Source organism: Periplaneta americana, chromosome 10 (genome assembly GCF_040183065.1).
Source record: "Periplaneta americana isolate PAMFEO1 chromosome 10, P.americana_PAMFEO1_priV1, whole genome shotgun sequence".
NCBI lineage: Eukaryota > Metazoa > Arthropoda > Insecta > Blattodea > Blattidae > Periplaneta > Periplaneta americana.
Window position 1 is genome coordinate 1,440,747 of NC_091126.1, and position 20,449 is coordinate 1,461,195.

Consider the following 20,449-nt stretch of genomic DNA (forward strand, 5'->3'; position numbering starts at 1 on the left):
GATTCTCAGTTCAAAGACAGAATTATTGATGTTTTTGCAGAGAAGAAATCCCTTCATATCGAGTTAAAATATAAACGTATTTACGTGAGTGCCATATTTTAAAATTTATTTTTTGCAATATATACTTTAGAGTTGCAAAACAATATGCATATAAGTAATTATATGTTGCATGCAATTTAATTATATTAAGAAGTGATTTATGGGATTCAAAAATGTTTGGATATATATAGGCTACCCTTGTTATAAATATATACTTTGCCACTGCATAAGGCAGACCATTCCATTATGCAGTGTGGCAGGAGCAGGAGCAGAACGAATTCAAGAATTACAACAATTGGCCATTACAAAATAATGCAACAAAATGAAATTGTCCTTTTTTTTTTTCTGTAGGTAGGAAGACAAATGACATTTCTTTGATTTCACCAACTTAGCTATATCAGGCAAAATTGTTTGAGCAGAATGAATGCGTAACACTGCTTCCAATGCAACATCGACAAACATGACCTAGTTTTACTCTTATTCAGGTTCGTGACTGAGAATGTGTGTTCGCAAAGGTATGTTGAGCCAAACATAGCAATTAACTTGCATTTCAATGCGTGGATAAGTGGAAACTTTTTTTGTTCCAAGTTCTTATAAAACACAACGAGGCCGCCTGGAATATTGTAATACCTATCTTTCAAAACTGTGTGACACTGAAGCTTTATCAGTTCTCTATGGAATTTGACTGGAGCCTGCTCAACATTTACAAAAAATGGCGTCATAAAAATGTTCACAAAGTTCCTACATGCGGTGACAGATTGTTTGTGGAGAGAGGCTAATTGATTTAAATAATGTCACCAGGGAAGGACACAATAACTCTGAAGTTGAAATCATCCACTCCTTTACAAACATCCTTTCTGTAAAAGGCCGGCTACTTTTGGCGATATTTAGGGCAACAATATAGCTTACATGGACAGCTCTTTCGGAAGTTGGCTCAAAGTGCTGTGAAAGAAAGGGAAAAATGAATTTTTAATGACATTGTCACTATGCAAAAAATACATACGTAGTTAAACGGACAGAAAAAAACACTGAACATTGTTGTCAGATTAGACAAGATACAAGCCCTCCCAAGAGGGGTTGAATGCTGAACCAACTATCGATGCACTTCTATTCATTCTTATTCAAAACAGTTAAGCACAAATGATAGTACACCATATGGGTGAATGAATGACTGATGGAATGCATAATCTAACAATGCCTGCAGAATATCACCGAACAGACAAGAACAGTTGATGATCGCATGCATTCGTACACCAGCACAGCCTCAGCAACAGAGGCGAGAGGGGGGTCCGCCCTGGGCAGACACAGGGCAGTGTCCAGACGCCCTAGCCCTCATATGCTTGTTGGAATGGTCTGGCATAAGGCATGCACTTAGATCAGTGGTACTCATTAGAAATTAGAGGAGAGTCAAAAGTGTCAAGCAGTAATTTTCCGAGAGCCAATGCATTTCACAGTATTGAAGCTTAACAAAATGCGCGGATTTTTCATTATTAAATTATTTGGCCTATTATTATTATTATTATTATTATTATTATTATTATTATTATTATTATTATTAAAGCAAATCGTACACTTAGGAATAAAAAGAGAGATCACTTGAAGGAAAAACTGAATGAGGTAGAAACAAATAGTAAAATAAAAACATTAGAGATTTATATAAGGGCATAAAGAAATTTAAGAATGGATATCAGGCAAGGGTAAATGTGATCAAGGCTGAGAATGGTGACTTGCTTGCAGACTCTCATTCAATCCTGAACAGATGGAAAAACTATTTTGGACAACTACTAAATATACATAGGCCAAATAGAAATGATCGGGACGAAATTGAAATACAAACTGCTGAGACATTTATAGCCGAACCCACACTTTCTGAAGTCGAAATTGCGATAGAAAATCTGAAAAATTATGTCTCCAGGTATCGATCAAATTCCAACAGAATTAATACAAGAGGGTGGAAGCACATTATCTAACGAAATTTATAAACTTGTACTTGCTATTTGGGAAAAGGAAATTGTACCAGAACAATGTAAGGAGTCCATCATCGTACTTATCTTTAAGAAGGGGGACAAGACTAACTGTAGTAACTTTCGAGGAATATCACTTTTGTTGACGTCGTACAAAATTTTGTCCAATATTCTTTTGAGAAGATTAACTCCATATGTAGATGAAATTATTGGGGATAATCAATGTGGTTTTAGGCGTAATAGATCAACTATTGATCAGATATTTTGTATTCGACAGATAATGGATAAAAAATGGGAGTATAAGGGTACAGTGTATCAGCTATTCATAGATTTCAAAAAGGCATATGACTCGGTTAAGAGAGAAGTTTTATATGATATTCTTATTGAATTCACTGCTAAAGCAAGGAGATGCACTATCACCTTTACTTTTTAACTTTGCTCTAGAGTATGCCATTAGGAAAGTCCAGGATAACAGAGAGGGTTTGGAATTGAATGGGTTACATCAGCTGCTTGTCTATGCAGATGACGTGAATATGTTAGGAGAAAATCCACAAACGATTAGGGAAAATACGGGAATTTTACTTGAAGCAAGTAAAGGAATAGGTTTGGAAGTAAATCCCAAAAAGACAATATGTAAGATTATGTCTCGTGACGAGAATATTGTACGAAATGGAAATATAAAAACTGGAAATTTATCCTTTGAAGAGGTGGAAAAATTCAAATACCTGGGAGCAACAGTAACAAATATAAATTATACTCGGGAGGAAATTAAACACAAAATAAATTTGGGAAATGCCTGTTATCATTCGGTTAAGAAACTTTTATCATCCAGTCTGTTGTCAAAGAATCTGAAAGTTAGACTTTATAAAACAGTTATATTACCGGTTGTTCTTTATGGTTGTGAAACTTGGACTCTACTTTGAGAGAAGAACATATGTTAAGGGTGTTTGAGAATAAGGTGCTTATGAAAATATTTGGGGCTAAGAGAGATGAGGTTACAGGAGAATGGAGAAAGTTACACAACACGGAACTGCACACATTGTATTCTTCACCTGACATAATTAGGAACATTAAATCCAGACGTTTGAGATGGGCAGGGAATGTAGCATGTATGGGCGAATCCAGAAATGCATATAGATTGTTAGTTGGGAGGCCGGAGGGAAAAAGACCTTTAGGGAGGCCGAGACGTAGATGGGAAGTTAATATTAAAATGGATTTGAGGGAGGTGGGATATGATGCTAGAGACTGGATTGATCTTGCTCAGGATAGGGACCAATGGCTGGCTTATGTGAAGGTGGCAATGAACCTCTGGGTTCCTTAAAAGCCAGTAAGGAAGTATTATTATTATTATTATTATTATTATTATTATTATTATTATTATTATTATTATTATTATTTTAACATAAAGTAACAGAACTAAAACATATTACTGGTAGTTTAAAGTTAAAGTGCGGACTTTACTACTCTTCTGCAAAATCATATCAATACAAGTAGGTTGATTTATTGTTTTACTTCACCTGTATTCCTACTCTGTTTTGAATTTGGAAAATTAGAAAATAAAGTTTCACATACAGCTATAAGGCACTCCTCAACAAACTCTGCATCCATAAATGGTTTTTTTCTACTACATGATACGATGCTTTTGTTGTCAATTCGTTTTTATGTACAGTGAAATACATTATTTTCTGTTCAGATATTACGGACAATTTTAACATTTTCAGTTTTTCTATCTTTGATTGTGAATGGTTTCGATATCACTTATCAAAATTTGAATGCACGCTACTTTAATGTCTATTAACATAATAAAATCTTCATAACTCAGTATTATATCGATATGAGGCATAATACAAAACAAATACTTGTCATTGTTGAACACCTTTATTGAGTGTAATGATATGGGCTAACCAAGGTTTTCTCTAGTTGCACATCATTACAAACATTAAAAAATAATTCTCAAAAATGAGTAATAATAACAATATTTGTTCATGAGAGCTGTATGCAGCCCACACCACTGATTTAGATGCTCACATCACAAGGAGAGTAGGTCGGCCTATGAAATGAAACATTCAGATGCACTTGGATGCTTGACATTGTGCGACTCTAGTTATTCAGAAAAAAAGCACTGGTACGTGATTTAACAAAAATGGCGATAAGCAGAATTTTATGATATTGAATAGTGATGGACTGTTAAAAGAAATGACGACTGATGGCAATAGTTAGATTCACAGTCTCTTATCTGTTACCAAATGTTTAGAATGGAGAGGAATTTTCTCCATGAGGGAAGTAAAGTTTAGATGATGTGTCATATCCCTATCATCAACATCATCATCATCATCATCATCATCATCATCATCATCATCATCATCATCATCATCATCATCATCAGCATCATCATCATCTTCATCAAAGTGGATCTAATGACCAGTCCTATCTTTGTCTACCAGTGTCTCAGGATCCTATAGATATATAATGGCGTATTTTTCATCTGTTGTATTGGGTGTCTCAGCCACACAACTGGTTTTGTTTGTATAGTAACATTGCTACGTCTATTCGGGATGCAGCATGCTGAGTTTTTCAACCAAGAACATGTTGGAACTGCCTGCCATCCTCCGTTATACTTTTTTGGCACCTTCTTAATATGTTCATCACTCGCGCAAGTTCCTGTCGAGAAATAGAGAAAAACCCTTAAAGGTATTATGCCTGGATCTTCTAAGTTGCGTGGGTTTGCTATGTACATTTCACAGGGGACTGAGTGGGCCACAGATTAACACTAAAAAGTAATAAATCTGTCCTGGACACTGCAGTAATTTCTTTTAGGTAAACATTTGTTGTATGTGCGGTGGTGGGAATGCTGTTGAAAAAATGCATTATTGCATTCCATCACAGTCGGCTCTTGAAAAAAGGAATGTAAAATCAGAAGTAATTGTTTCTTTAAAAAGAAATGGTTTGATAATAATTATTCTTGCCCTGCTTATGGCACATCATACACTAACTTCCTCATCATGTACAGGAACCTCATGAATAGGGGGCGGATGTTGTTGTAAAGTTTTTCTCTTATTTTTCACATTAGGACGATGCCTATTAATATAGAAATTCTTTCTAATTCTATGTTAATATCAATGTAAAAAATTAATTTCTTATATTGCAGTTTTTGCATTTTTTGACGTTTTTAATAATAGGTCGGTTTTACATTTTTTCGACATTTTTTTTATCATTTTTAATATTTTGAAGAACTTTTAGATCATTTTGAATGCATTTTACTTTCTTCTTTACATATAGGTCTGTTAAATCTTTTTCTAAGCAAACAGATCAGTAGTAGGCCCTACTAGTAATTACCTACTGAATAAGTGAATAATAGTGAAGTTTGAGTTTTATGGTTTGGCACTAACTCTAAAGTCCATTCCTCATTTCACTGAAGGCTTTACCTCACACAACAGAAATAATATAAAATGCCTGACAACAGTTTAGTTTAAGTGAGGGCTTTGACTGCTACTGTTCTTTGTTGGTATGAGGGTGTCTTTAGAATTTATGTTTGGAAGGGGGGGAAACTTTCACCATTTCCTGGACAATAGGATGTTGTGTCCCCCAATATGGTTCGAAAGGCATGTACTAAAGTAGACAGTATTTTTCACTCAAATATTGCAAGAATGCATGCTACGCCCACAATTTGTTTTGTCATTTACACTCCCCATCTGGAAGGTCGGTAACAAAAGTGAAGAGTGGAAGGAGGAGGAGATGGAGAATGAAGGCACTGACATGGACCACCCCTGATTGAAACACATTGCAAACCCTCATTAAAATGTATAGTTTTTCCTTAAAACTTTCATTTTGTTGCATCCTTTATCTTAGTCAAATTCCAGGAAGTTGCGTCCTCTCTCTGACGTTTGCAGGGCAGTCATTGAAACAAGATGACTAATTTTTAAGAAGTTGTGGTGCGAGCACTCTGAATAATATTTAAATGTCACTTTCTTTTAATTTTATGTCATTTTTCCATTATTTTATTTTATTGATCATTTTAAGTAGATTTCTAGGTCATCAACATCTGTCCCGTACCCATGACTGGTGTCTGGTTTTCTAGTGTATCACTGCCATAACTTTGCGAATGTACATAGCCATGGAGATGAAACCAAGCTTGTCCACACCTGTGGAGTAACAGTCAGCGCGTCTGGCCGCGAAACCAGGTGGCCCGGGTTCAAATCCCGGTCGGGGAAAATTACCTGGTTGAGGTTTTTTCCGGGGTTTTCCCTCAACCCAATACGAACAAATGCTGGGTAACTTTCGGTGCTGGACCCCGGACTCATTTCACCAGCATTATCACCTTCATCTCATTCAGACACTAAATAACCTGAGATGTTGATACAGTGTCGTAAAATAACCCAATAAAATAAATAGAAACCAAGCTTTGCCAGAGAAGAAAATAAGATACAGGTTTATTTCTCCATCATGTATGTTATTCACACCCCATTCACAAAATGTACACCATATTCCAAGATCACATGATAGTTTCTCATGGCACAAAAATTTTGCGTGTTTTGATTGTGAACAATTTTACAGCTCTATGTGCAGAACAAGAAATTCCCATTTGTTGAGTGAACTGCCTAATGAATTTTTTAGAGAAATTTTCCAAGCCAGTGTTATCTAACGTTTCTTCCATTAAAACCCCTTCCTTTGTGCAATTCTTATCTGTAATACTTCCAGTCTTTTGAAATTTATGGATTGTTTTACGAGCTAGAACTTTCACTTTCGAACTTGACGACTAGACTGTATATATGTAAGAATCATACATGGACATATGATGTTCTGAAGAGAATCTAAACTCGGCCATAAAGAAATACCTACTGTGCTATGAATACACACACGTCTTGTTACAATGGTTGAATGGCTCAGACCGACTGAGAACAAGCGACATATGTGAGATGCACTTGCAACCAAATTGTATGTGTGTGTGCCAATTAGATTTGCTATTCTGTATTTTTTCGTTTAAGTTAAAAATTTTCAGCTCTTGTCTTATTATAATAATCCGTGGCGCTACAGCCCATGAAGGGCCAAGACCTACCAGCCGGCTGTTGGCCTCACGCCCACATGCCGAAGCAGAGGTGGACGATCATCCAACCAGAATGGAGGTATCATGTGGTTAGCACGATGAGCCCCCCAGCCGTTATAGCTGGTTTGCGTAACCGGATTTCGCTACCTATCGTAGCTCCCCAAGTGCATCACGATGCTGGATGGCACCGGTCCCATACACTGGCCGAAATTTCATGAGAAAATTTCTTCCCCCATGAGGACTCGAACCACCTCGCATTCCGTAACGCGAGTCCTAGGCAGGATGCCTTAGACTGCGACGCCACGGCGCGGGACTGTCTTATTATGTATCATTTATTATACTTCGTCTTGTAGACTATATCCAGCAATTTATATTGGAAATCTTATTTCATCTGTTTCTGTGACTCTCTTTGTTGTCGGCCATTTTTCATCTGTGTTGGAAGTGTTCCATCTCCTCCTCTTTATGCTCCTACAGCCATTCTTGAACATTGATCTTCAGAATCACTTTTCTCCATTCATAGCTATTGCAAATAACATATATTCGCAAATTTTCCGGATGTAACTCCGATAATACTGTACTAAAGAATTAAATTATTTTCTTACAAGTTGCAATCACTGTCTCAAAATTGCTGAACATGACCCTGAGTTCCAGTAACAAATTATTGTAATTGAAAATATATTAATAGTCCTTCAGGCTGGTAGCTTCATGATTTCAGGCATCTTTTGCAATGTCGCCATAGACTTTTCTTACCTTTAGTTATGCTTTATAATGCTTTGAGTGAAATTCTCGTTGATGTAATTCTGTTCACATGGGACAGACAGTTTTCTTTAAATTTGATATTTGATTGTTCATATTTATTCGTGGAAGGTATGGAAGTGTCTTTTAATTGACCTATGATGTATACTGCATCCCAATCGGAGATTCCAGTGGATGGGTTTGCATTCCAGAGACAATACATAGATAGGCAACTCTGCATGAAGGGCATGCCAACAGTGGGTGCAAGCTGCACCCCTCCATAACATGGAGCTATCGCAATGTGATATTCTGTGACTTTAAGAAGCAATGGGAAATTTGTCCCTTCACTAGTCATGTGCGGAAATTAGTGTCGTATACGTAACTTACACTTTCAAATAAAAATTTGAGTATATTATCTTTATGCACTTGATTGTAATGTATGTACGGATACGTACACACTGTATTTCACTTGGGTGGCCAGTGCTGCCAGTGACAGTGGCATGTAAGCATATGTTGTCTGCAATTATGCTAGCTGAATCCTGACTGTAAGGTTTTATTTGCATTAGTCTGCAGTGTTGAAAGTGATATTTTATCAAACATAATATAGTGTGATTATTTAGTTAATTTTATGAAAATTGTTTTACTATTTGTTAATATTGGTGTCCATATGAATTACTGGATTGCTGGGCCCACATGAAGGAAATAGCAGGCACCTGAAGCACTTCTAACTATATGCTAGAAAAGCATTTGGTGGACATAAATATCACAGCAGTATGATATAATAAAGCGGGGATGGCCTTACTCTGAGCACGAAATCCAAGAATTATGTTCGCCATTTCCAGAATCTTGGTACTCTTCTTTAAAATTGTTATGTTGCTGTAATTGTTGGTTGTGGATTTTATTTTCTTCAGTTGGGACGCGGATCAAGAATGGAATGAGTCACGTGAACAGTTTTATGAATTTGAAAAACCGACATGAAAATTGAATTTGACGATACCAGAATATATTTTTCCTTTAGTAATGCTTTGAAATTAAATGTGCAAAATCTTAGTTAAGAAAAATCGACACATTGAAGTCTGTTTAATTGGTGCTATTATCCCTAGATTCGCAAGAACTTTCATTCAGAGTACTGGTACACAATGAAACTCAGGATAGTGATAATAGAGGGAACTATGTAGAACTGTTACATTTATTGGCACTAATGTATGAATGCTTATCAAATCATGTAGAAACAGCAACAGTTTTCAAAGGTGCTTCAAATGATATTCAAAATAATCTCACCAATCTTAATGCATACAGAAATTGTAAAAAGTGGGGAAGATACCATTTCTTGCAGCTATTATGGATGAGATGGTTGACATTTCTAATAAATCTCAATTCTCGATTGTCTATGATGTGTTTCGAGTGGTGAAATCTGTGAAAGATTTCTTGGTACTCATTTTCAGAATTGAAAATATAAGACGCACAAACTGTACACCTATCACACTTGAACTTGATTCTGACACATGTACTGCTAATCCAAACGCCAGTGAACAATGTTAAAATTGAAGTACCCATGCAAGAAGATAATGGCATGCACTACCACCGTAGGAGTTACGAAGGAGGAAAATCAGCAATGTTGCAGATTTCAATTTGAATAAGCCTTCCACCTACATTTACTTCTAGATTTCAGAAAAAAAGTTCACGTGGTATTCGGAAAAATACGGGTTTTTGTCTTAGTATGGTTTTAATTTAAGTGTTGATTAATTTTTATTTCATTTTTATTGTATTTTTGGTCCAAGGAAAATATTCGTTTTAAGATAAGACAAGTGTTTTCGTAAAAGATGATTATTTCCCAGGACCAAAAATACCAATCCTTTCATTTAATTATAGTGGATGCTTCTTGTGCCCTGGTGGTGAATGAAAAGACTATTCTTGGCCACTTGATGGTAGAAATAAGAAGTAAGACGTAGGCAAACAAATAATAATAGTAATACTGAAAAAGATTTTATGGAGACAGTGTTGATTCCAATACCGAAGAAAAATAATGCCAAGAAATGTAAGCAGTTCAGGACTATCAGTCTAATATCGCACTCGGCAAAGATTCTCTTGCGAATACTGAATCGATGTTTATATTATATGATGGAAGAACAGTTGGAAGAAGAGCAGTTTGGCTTCAGGAAGGGAAAAGGTACGAGAGATGCAATTGGACTGCTATGGACAATCGGTGAAAGATACTTAGAGAAAAATAAAGAAGTGTATGCAGTATTTGTGGACCTAGAATAGCCTTTTGACAGAATGGATTGGAATAAACTGATGAGGATCCTAAAGAAAATTGGTGTGGATTGGAAAGAGAGGAGACTGTTCAGTAATATTTATATGAAACAATGAATGAAAGTCAGGATAGGAGAAGAAATGTCAGAAGGAAGTGAATTTGGGAGAGGAGTCCGTCAAGGATGTCCTTTATCATCTACCCTGTTCAATATCTACTTTGAGGATTTAGTGAAGAACTGTTTTCAGAACATGGGAGGAGCGATAGTAGGAGGAATAAGAATAAAGTGCATAAGATTTGCTGATGATAAGATGTTGTTAGTAGAAGAGGAAATGATACTAAAGGATATGCTACTGGAGCTAAATGACAGCTGTGAGCATTATGGGATGAAGATAAATACAAATAAGACGAAGAGTATGATCATGGGAAGGAAAATACAGATGATAAACTTGCGAATTCTAAATGAGGCAGTAGAGCAAGTGGACAGCTTCAAATACTTGGGGTGTGCTATAAGCAGTAACATGTGCTGCATCCAGGAAGTCAAAAGAAGGATAGCAATGGCCAAGGAAGCTTTTAATAGAAAAAGGAGCAACGTCTGCGGACTTTTGGAAAAAGAAATAAGGAAGAGACTAGTGAAGTGCTTTGTATGGAGTGTGGCATTGAATGGGGTAGAAACATGGACATTACGACGAAGTGAAGAGAAGTGAATAGAAGTATTAAATTTGAAATATGGATATGGAGAAGAATGGAACGTGTGAAGTGGACAGACAGAATAAGAAATGAAGCTGTGTTGGAAAGAGTGGGTGAAGAAAGAATGATGCTGAAATTGATCAGGAAGAGGAAAAGGAATTGGTTGGGTCACTGGCTGAGAAGAAAGTGCCTACTGAAGAATGCACTGGAAGGAATGGTGAACGAGAGAAGAGTTCGGGGTAGAATAAGATATCAGATGATAGACGACATTGAGATATGTGGATCATATGAGGAAACAAAGAGGAAGGCAGAAAATAGGAAAGACTGGAGAAAGCTGGGTATGCATTGAAAGATCTGACCTTGGGCAGAACACTAAATGAATGAATGAATGAATGAATGAGTGAATGAATGAATACAGTGTATCACTGATTAAATTTCTAACTTCTTTACCGTGTTAATAGTTAGGATTTACCTTGCTTGCGCGTTTCTGTATTAAATAACTTGTTTTGTCACGATTTTTCATTTTTCTATATACACTTTTAACACTTACATATCACTGATTAAATTTCTAACTTCTTTACCATGTTAATATTTAGAATTTCAAATAGTAAAGACGTTAGAAATTTAATCAATAATAATTTGCTTCCTCAGCAATCAATTTGGCGTAAGAGTTCTTACATTTACAAATACCTCACATGTTGCCACTCACTGGTTGGAAATCTCTTGAAGACGAACCTTGCTCCAGTTGGCTGCACACTGCAATTATGCTCAAAAGCTTTGAGACTTTGAAGAAACTGGTGAAAGAAGATAACCTTTGTCAACTTTCCTGAATTAGTTGAATCACCGTCCATCTCACCAGCGATGTACCCTCTCACTAATCACGAAAAAGCAGTCTGAGTAGACTGGTGCTGTTTTATGTTCTACAAATTTAATCAAGGTGAAAGTCGGGATGTCTGCAATACTGGCACAGGTCATAAAACGTGCATATATCATTACGATTCCGAAACTATACAACAATCGCATGTTTCGGTTATTTGAAGATGTACAATCAACAAAAGTGAGAGGAAAACAAAGTGTTTAAAAAAAGAAGCTTGCGTCTTTCTTCTTGAGAAAGGAACATATTGCTACCATTCCTGTAAAAAAATCAACGTATTTTCAATGCAGAATGGTACACAAATACCTGCCTGTCTAAGGTCTTCAACCATTTGATGTTGTGTGCTGCACCAGTCAATGCTCCTACATACAGTATTGCCAAGAACGCACCAGAGTGCTACCACATTCCAGACCTTGTCCCATGTGACTGATGTCAAGGAACAGCTGCACAGGAGTAATTTTCTTCAGATGATGAAGTTATTGTAGCTGTGAATAGCATAGCAGAAAAGATGCGGCAAGAAATGTTTTCCAAGTGATTTCTGAGAATGAATAAATGTATTTATGTTGGTGAAGTGTACGTTTAAAGACTGTCAAAGTGTTTTTCAAAATTGGTATGTTTTTAGGCAGTAGGCAACTGCCAAATTGATACTCGTAACTTTATAACTTTAACTTAACTGAAACACATTTTAAATGCAAACTAATTTATTAATAATTATTATCAATTTAGCAATTCTCATAAGCACTACCGGTAGCTGTAAATATAACACTAAGAACATTTCAAATGTGTACATGGGCATAATCTCTGCATAGTAGTTCTTAATCCTAGTAACAGTGGGACCAGTGACCAGTAAATGTACTCAGAGTGTAATTTAGAACCCAAAATTAAAAACAGTTTTCCAGAAAAAAGTGAAAAACTTCTACTGTTCCAGTGAATTAGGAAAATATGCTAAACAGGAACACTGACCTGCGGTAGAGGTGTAGGTACCGGTAATATTATTAATTTTGTATGTGTATTCTTCATAAACTAATAAACTCTATCTGTGCCTGTGTGTGTATATATATATATTTTTTTTTTTCCCTTCGTTCTAAAGCAATTGACTCTTACTCTGTACATTTATTCCACCATCACTTTTTTCAGACTAAAGTATCAGCCATGCAAACAATGATGCACATGTTGGTGACGTGTGATGTGAGCCACCATCCCCACCCAGCTGTAACACTTCAGTTTATTGAAACTGTTGTGCGTTATGAGAAGTTTTTTAGTACGGAACCAGAACACATTCCTTACATATTAACAGCCTTCCTGGATCAGCGTGGTATGAGGAATGTCAGTCCACTTGTTCGTAGTCGCTGTGCTTATTTATTTTCGCGTTTTGTGAAGTGCCTAAGGTATGTATTTAATATTATAATATCGTTTTCTTATTAGAAATTGTAAATAAAGTAAAGAGTGGCATTAAAAATCTTGAGTATAAAGACAGAGAATTGTGTGATCAGGAACCGTCTATGTAAGGTGTACTTTGGGAATATCAGGCATGTTCAGTGATTATAAATTTGTATCTCCTCTCATTCAAGAATGACATAACGTAAATTTCATAGACATGTTCATTCTTTCATTTTCGAAATTTGTACGTGGAGAATTTAAAATCAAATTGGACAAACACTTTAGTGTCTTTATACACATATACACAGGGTGTTTCACGAGGATTTACCATCACTTACGGAGCTTCTTTCCGAAGACATCTGAGCAAAAAATGTCATATAAATATTTGTTCTAACTCAACATTTTCAAAGTTACATTAATTTGAAATTGTGTGTAAAATATCTTTTTTCTTTAGTTTTAAGGGTAAAAGAATATTACAAATAGAGAATGAACTATTCAGAAGTATCATTTCTTTAATTGTGAAGCTAAAAATGTGTTGTCAGTTGCTTTGCACAGATTTTGTTTCTCAATTTTTAACTAAAAAGACGTCATTCTTACACACTTCACAAAAATTGTTACAAATCATATGACTTCAGGAACTTGATTCTTTACAGTTTAATTATGCATCCTAATGTACAGTTTTGAAGAATTTACAAGAGTGGCGTGATTTGTAACAATTGTTGTGATAAATGCGTAAGAAAATGTAATTTTGAGTTAAAAATCGAAAATATAATCTATCAAGTATGCAAATGCGTAAAGAACCTTGAATAGCAATAAACACTAAAATTGACATTGCATTCATATCTGTTCAGTGAACTCATACACACTTGCTTCCAAAGAATTCGGATTCATAAACATTTAAATCGACAGTCTATCCATCAGAGTTTCCTCCCAATGTCTACAGTGTTACTTGTGGTGTCTATCATCATAGCGACATATTGTGGCGCACAACCTTTGTATTATGCATTTGGAAATCCAGCATAACATGTTTCATTTCACTGCCCGGTTTCGCAGCTTCTTAATTAAATTCTTTCTCCAAGTAGAATCTTATGTTGATTTGAAATCCAAAAATATAGCTACCGGTATTTTACTAAATGCTATTACATTGGCAGTGTTACTTACAAATATTACTTCTGGTTATTTCTCAACTCATATGCTGGGCTTTCCCTTCTAGGCCAAGTGTACAGCCTCTGACAGGCTTTAAATGTCCCAGACATAGCATTATTAGAAAGAGGCTTGTAAAGATAATGTGTGCATCATTGAAAATTGATACTTGTTTCTTACCAAAAGAGTTTCTTACAGATTTATTAGGTCATTCCATGTCAATTCGTCCAGATCATGTCACCACTGTTTCCAATTTTGCTGAGATTTTGCACATGTGTTACATACCTCAGTGGATGGCTTCCTTAAAAATTTTATTGACATCCGTAAAGTCGTTGAAGCAGAAAATTGTAATATTGTTATGAATGTAGTCGCAAGTCAGCAGTTGAAAAAATTACAAATAACGCCACAGTTTCCAGTGTAATCATTGGAATTTTATTAATCCTGCTCTGTAATAGATTTATATTGGAGATTATAAAAATGTCATATTTCAACTACTATGACACTTTTACCCCATGTAGTGTGGGTCCCTATCATCACGGCATGGCGCGTCCTCAGGTTGCGGATAGAGGAGACAGCCTCCAGATATGGAGGGTAGCTGCGAATATATTGAACAAGCAGTCGTGGACAGCCGATAAGGGGTGGTCCTCCAGCTTGGGGGTTGGGCGAAGGGCTAACAACCCATCACCGTAAAAAAACAGCTTGTTACAAATCCCTACAATAAGTCTTGCACAGGATAGGGAGCGATGGCGGGCTTATGTGAGGGCGGCAATGAACCTTCGGGTTCCTTAAAAGCCATTTGTAAGTAAGTAAGTATGACACTTTTACCTTTTTTTAAGATTTTTTTTGTTTTGCGTTTGTTGGAAATTATTTATTTTTTCCGAAGTGCCACACCTTACAAAATGCAGAAAATTATGTATAGTAATGAGAATGCAGTGCTATATCTGTAGACAAAAAATGATAACAAAATGTGAACAAAATGTAACTTTTTTACAACTGAGACAGTTTGGCCTCAATTCTCTTGTAGGAATCTCGGTTTAAAGTATAGATCCTTCCTGTGGCTGTGCTGACATCAATTTGGCACAAAATGTTTGAAAATAGAACTTCACAAATGTCATTGTCAGGCCAATAAAATGATGGAGAGGGTCCATGTGGATGTATGAATTTTATTGTAGCATCACCTTCTTCATAATTAACTTTTTCAATAAAACCCACATACCACAAAGATTCGTACACACAAGCAACATAAGATTCGCCTTGAAATTTGGAATCACAACAATTTAAATATGTAAAATATCACACTGTAGTCTGTATCAGAACTTAATCGCTTTGCTCCAATTTCATATGTAGACAAAGGCACAAATTGAAGCATGCAGCATGTCCCAGGAATGGTTTTTGGATTTTCACACTGTTCAGTGAGATCATTTCGGACTTGAACCATTTCCTTGAGATTCTCCTTACAAAAGTTGAAGGCTTGTGATGCAGTGGTTATTTGTTCATTAAATGGCCATTGTAAACTGGCTTTAGTAATCATCCTATTCAAAGTACCCCCAATTCAATCACAAGGAGATTTTCCATGCCTAGTAGCAAAAAATGACCATTTACATTTCATGCCAAAGTCTGCTTCATGATTACATATATTAATGAAATTCTTGCGGTTCTTATATTGAGCAACACAAGTATCTGAGAAGTATTCTACAATTTTAACATGTGAAAGAGAGAGAAATTGGTTATGATCTTTTGCGTTTGGTAAACGAAAGATACATCATGATCCATGTCATCAGAAATTAGGCAAAAACAATTTCATCTTGTACTGTACTCATATTTCTTTTATTTTTCTGCATTCTCATTAAAAATCAACACAAACATAAAAATATAATTTTTCAAAACACCTTCTTTCCAGAGTGTGTTTTCAAAACTCTCTCCATTCAAAATAAAAATTTAAATAACTCATTAGACATTTATAGCTGATATTTCTGTACATAACATATTTCATATGTTCCCCTCAAACTGTAATCCACAGAAAATTTGATCATTTCTACCAATTAGGAAAGCAGCTAATAGTTTTTCGCAATTTTCTGATACTGGATGTAGACAGTTTTGCAAATGGAGGCTTCCCATGTAAAGAGGGAAGTACGGAAAAGGAAAAGAACATAATGGAATAATTTTATGTCAGAATTGGAAAGGGATATCATAAAACCACAATCTAAAACTTGCAGAATCTTAAAATTCATTAATCAAGATTAAGAGAATCAGCAAAGGTAAATAATATACCAATAAAAGATTATTTAGACTACTTTCAAAATTTATGGACACAAGTAAATTACACAAAAGAAGTTGAAGTAAATGAGAGTAATACCACAGTCTAGTATATACAGTCACGAAGCTTGAGTTGTGAGGTTGCTAGGAACAATAGACTGTGCCGGTACTATTTTGCATTGTCTGTAATGAGCAATGTTAGCAATCCTAGTGGTTAGCAACTACCTACAGATGCATATTTACTACGTATTGAGCTTCGTGACTGTATATACTAGACTGTGGTAATACCGAAGAAGTTTTCTCGACCTCAGAACTTAAATATATACTAAAACATGTGAAAAATAAAAGAGTACATGGAGATGATAACATAATACTCAGCTGCAAATTTTCAACAGAGATTTTTAAAATTACTGAGCAAGATATGGATAAATGCAGAATAAGAGAGACATAAAAAATTACCGCAAAATTAAGTTACTTAATATAGGTTATGAAATCTATGCTTCTTTAATAAAAAATAAGTTATATATATATATATATTATTAATAGAAATAAGACGAGATTTCTAAAAATAAACGCACCTAGCATTTTTAGGTTATAAAAGAAGCTTTTGATAAAGTAAATAGAAATGTTTTATTTAAAATCTTACTTACTTACTTACAAATGGCTTTTAAGGCACCCGAAGGTTCATTGCTGCCCTCACATAAGCCCGCCAGTGGTCCCTATCCTGTGCAAGATTAATCCAGTCTCTATCCTCATACCCCACCTCCCTCAAATCCATTTTAATATTATCCTCCCATCTACGTCTCGGCATCCCTAAAGGTCTTTTTCCCTCCGGTCTCCCAACTTAAAATCTTGCACGAATAGGAAATTCCTAATCAATTACTCCATGCATTAATATATATATATATATATATATATATATGATGATAACTTCATAGCAATAAAGGTTGAAGACAAAATATCTGGATAGAAATTAATTACAAAATGAATACGACAAGGATGCACATTTCCCCCCATTATTATTTAATGTTTATATTAACGACATTACAAAACATTGGAAGGCTAGCATTACCTATGGAATACAAATAAATAGAAAAAATAAATTAAATATACCTTATAACTTTTTGCAGATGATCAAATTTTAATAGCTGAATCTGAAGATTATTTACACAAACCCATTAAGATTTTGAGTGATATAATTATAAAACTTGAAATGGAAATATCTACAACAAGACAAAAATCATGCCATTACTTAACAAAATTGTAATTAATAATAAAATTTTAGAACAAGTGAATACTTCTAAATATTTGTGATGTAGCTACTTTACCTTATATTGAAGAAACAGATGCTTTGGAAAAAACATTTAAATTGATAAAATTTGCAGGATTTATAAACGATACTTTCAGATGCATATATTTACAAAAAAAAAAAAATACTAGAATAAGACTGTATAATGTTTTGACAGAACCAACCTTTTTATTTGGAAGTGAAACATGGACACTGAAACAACACTTACAAAGAATCCAAGCTTCAGAAATGCTTTTTATAAAAAAAAAAACTGCCGAATTTACAGTATACTAAAAAAATTGAAAATCACTCCAATGTTAGAACATAACAATAATTGGAGAACAAAATGGATTAAACATGTTTGCAGAATGAGAAATTTAAGATTACCTGAACACATCATCAAATACCGAGAAACAGGCAAAAGAATAATAAGAAGACTGAAGAAAAAATGGCATGAGAGTGGAAGAGGCCACTTGGCCTAAATCTCCTGATAGTAAGACAATGACTACTAGATGTGTCTGTTATTGTATAAGATGAGTTGCTATATACTTGTAATGCCTTTGACAATCTTTTCTATAAATCCAAAATTGCTGTATGCATTTCGTTTTACATCTATTAAACTTTAAAAAAATACCTTTGTATCATGCTTTCTTTCTTTGTCTTTCCAAATTTCAGCTCTTTTCCTAGCATCTTTACTTTAAAGAAGAATCTTTCTCGTTCTTTTGACCAGAATGGTTTATATGTTTTTTAACTCTGCCTTTGGGATAAATTTGTTTTCTGACTTAATGAAGTTATGTAGTTCCTTCTGTTTGTATCATTTGATAGAGTGATATTTCCTCCAACTCATCTGTATGTCTGTTGCTGTTGCCGTTGCCTTTTCTTTAAATTCCAAATAATTTTCAACCATAAATGTGTACAGGATCTTAAATAAGTCTTGAGCTTTTGTACTTAAAGTGATATTTTTGCAGAAGAGGTGTTCCACAACGCCATTACCATCTACAAACCGTACACAGCAAATCAAACGTGCATCCATATTACTGTTAATCAACATGAAACTCTTATTCCTTCCCTTTTACTTTTTGAATTAATTGATCTTAGAGATCCACCATCATGTACCGACATTTTCCATAACTATGGTCCTGGAACACAACTGTGGTCCACGATACAACCATTCAAATTTCGTACTCCATAATGTAGTACCTCGTTTATCTATATTTTTGCTGTATTGTAGTTTGAAATCAAGTCACTGCAGCTATCTACGAACGATCTATGTTACTTCTACAATGTTCTTTGAATGGTTGTATCGTGAACCATAATTGTGTTCCAGGACCATAGTTATGGGAAATGACAGTACTGGATTCTGCAGCTGATAGTATTGTTAGACAAAGAGTTTCCCCACAGACTCATCGATCATAATGATAACCATATCTACAGTAGTAAGCTTTTTACACTCCATGACATGATATGGAACCTTATATGCTGATAGAGTTGCTTGATATCGACACGTGCTGAGAAAACTTAACTTTTTGCGGTTCTCTTCATCATTGACATCAATTGATGTAAAGTCAAAATTCAAATAAGTCTGCTTCTTCACACAACTGCCTACAGCTTGTGATTATTAAAGTTCTGTAAAAACCTGAAGATAAGAACAACTTGAAAAATTTCACTTGATCTTGACAATATGAAATTGGTTCGATCTTGAATAAATCAAGGCCATGGAGACAGCTATTTATATACTGAAAAAGTTGGATAAATATCTATATTAATACAGTCACAAGATTTACATTGATGCACTGAGCAACACTCACATCTGTCTGTGTGGTGGATGAGAAACAACTGCCTTTTGCACTGCAGTGACTAGAATGATCCATAATTTAGTAGACTCTATTAATATTCTGATATCAAGAGACATCTACTATTAGTATTCAAAATTTTAGTGGCCATTACATGTCCTTCCTATCAACACATCAATGGTCTGATTCTAAAACCACATGTGTTAAGTGTTATTTCAGTGAAAAATATTGGAATGTTTCGTGGTGCTCCTGTAAGCTAGCTATGGCACCCCCACTGTTCTACGTCATAATCTGTCTGAGCAGGTACACAAAATCTTTGACCCTGACTACAATTATTCCTACTGCTAGTTACTTACTTATTTAACGGCTTTAAAGGAACCTGGAGATTCATTGCTGCCCTCACATAAGCTCACCATCAATCCCTATCCTGAGCAAGATTAATTCTGTCTCTGCAGTCATATCCCACCTCCCTCAAATTCATTTTAATATTATCCTCCTATCTACGTCTCGGCCTCCCCAAAGGTCTTTTTCTCTCAGGCCTCCCAACTAACACACTATATGCATTTCTGGATTCGCCCATACGAGCTACCTGCCCTGCCCATCTCAATTGTCTGGATTTAATGTTCCTGATTATGTCAGGTGAAGAATACAATACATGCAGTTCTGCATTGTGTAACTTTCTCCATTTCCCTGTAATTCATACTGCTAATCATATATAAAAGATCATTATTTATTATAATGTTAAATGGTATTCTAAGACATTTCTTCACGATCACAGGAAACATATTTAAGCATAAGTCTGATATTTGCTTTTAAAGTGCTGAAGCATTATTCACAGTCGAGGTGGGTGTGACATTTTAACATCGCAGCTCCAAACTCAGGAAAAATCGCTGTGACAGATAATAATGATTTTGCCACAGCGTGATTTTTATGTCCGGATGATTCTTGGTGACTGCGGGGCTCCGTTTTCTATTGGTAGATTTCCAAGCCAT

At 35.2% G+C, this 20,449-nt stretch overlaps 1 protein-coding gene across 6 annotated transcripts in view; it reads left to right on the plus strand.

The window, feature by feature from the left end:
- LOC138707373 (exportin-T-like) overlaps nucleotides 1-20,449 on the plus strand; it is a 222,958-nt gene that overhangs the window by 137,228 nt on the left and 65,281 nt on the right. For all 6 annotated transcript variants that reach the window (XM_069836688.1, XM_069836689.1, XM_069836691.1 and 3 more), the window contains one exon: nucleotides 12,735-12,985. In XM_069836688.1, coding sequence (XP_069692789.1) covers nucleotides 12,735-12,985 — 251 coding nt within the window. The remainder of the gene's footprint in view (nucleotides 1-12,734; nucleotides 12,986-20,449) is intronic.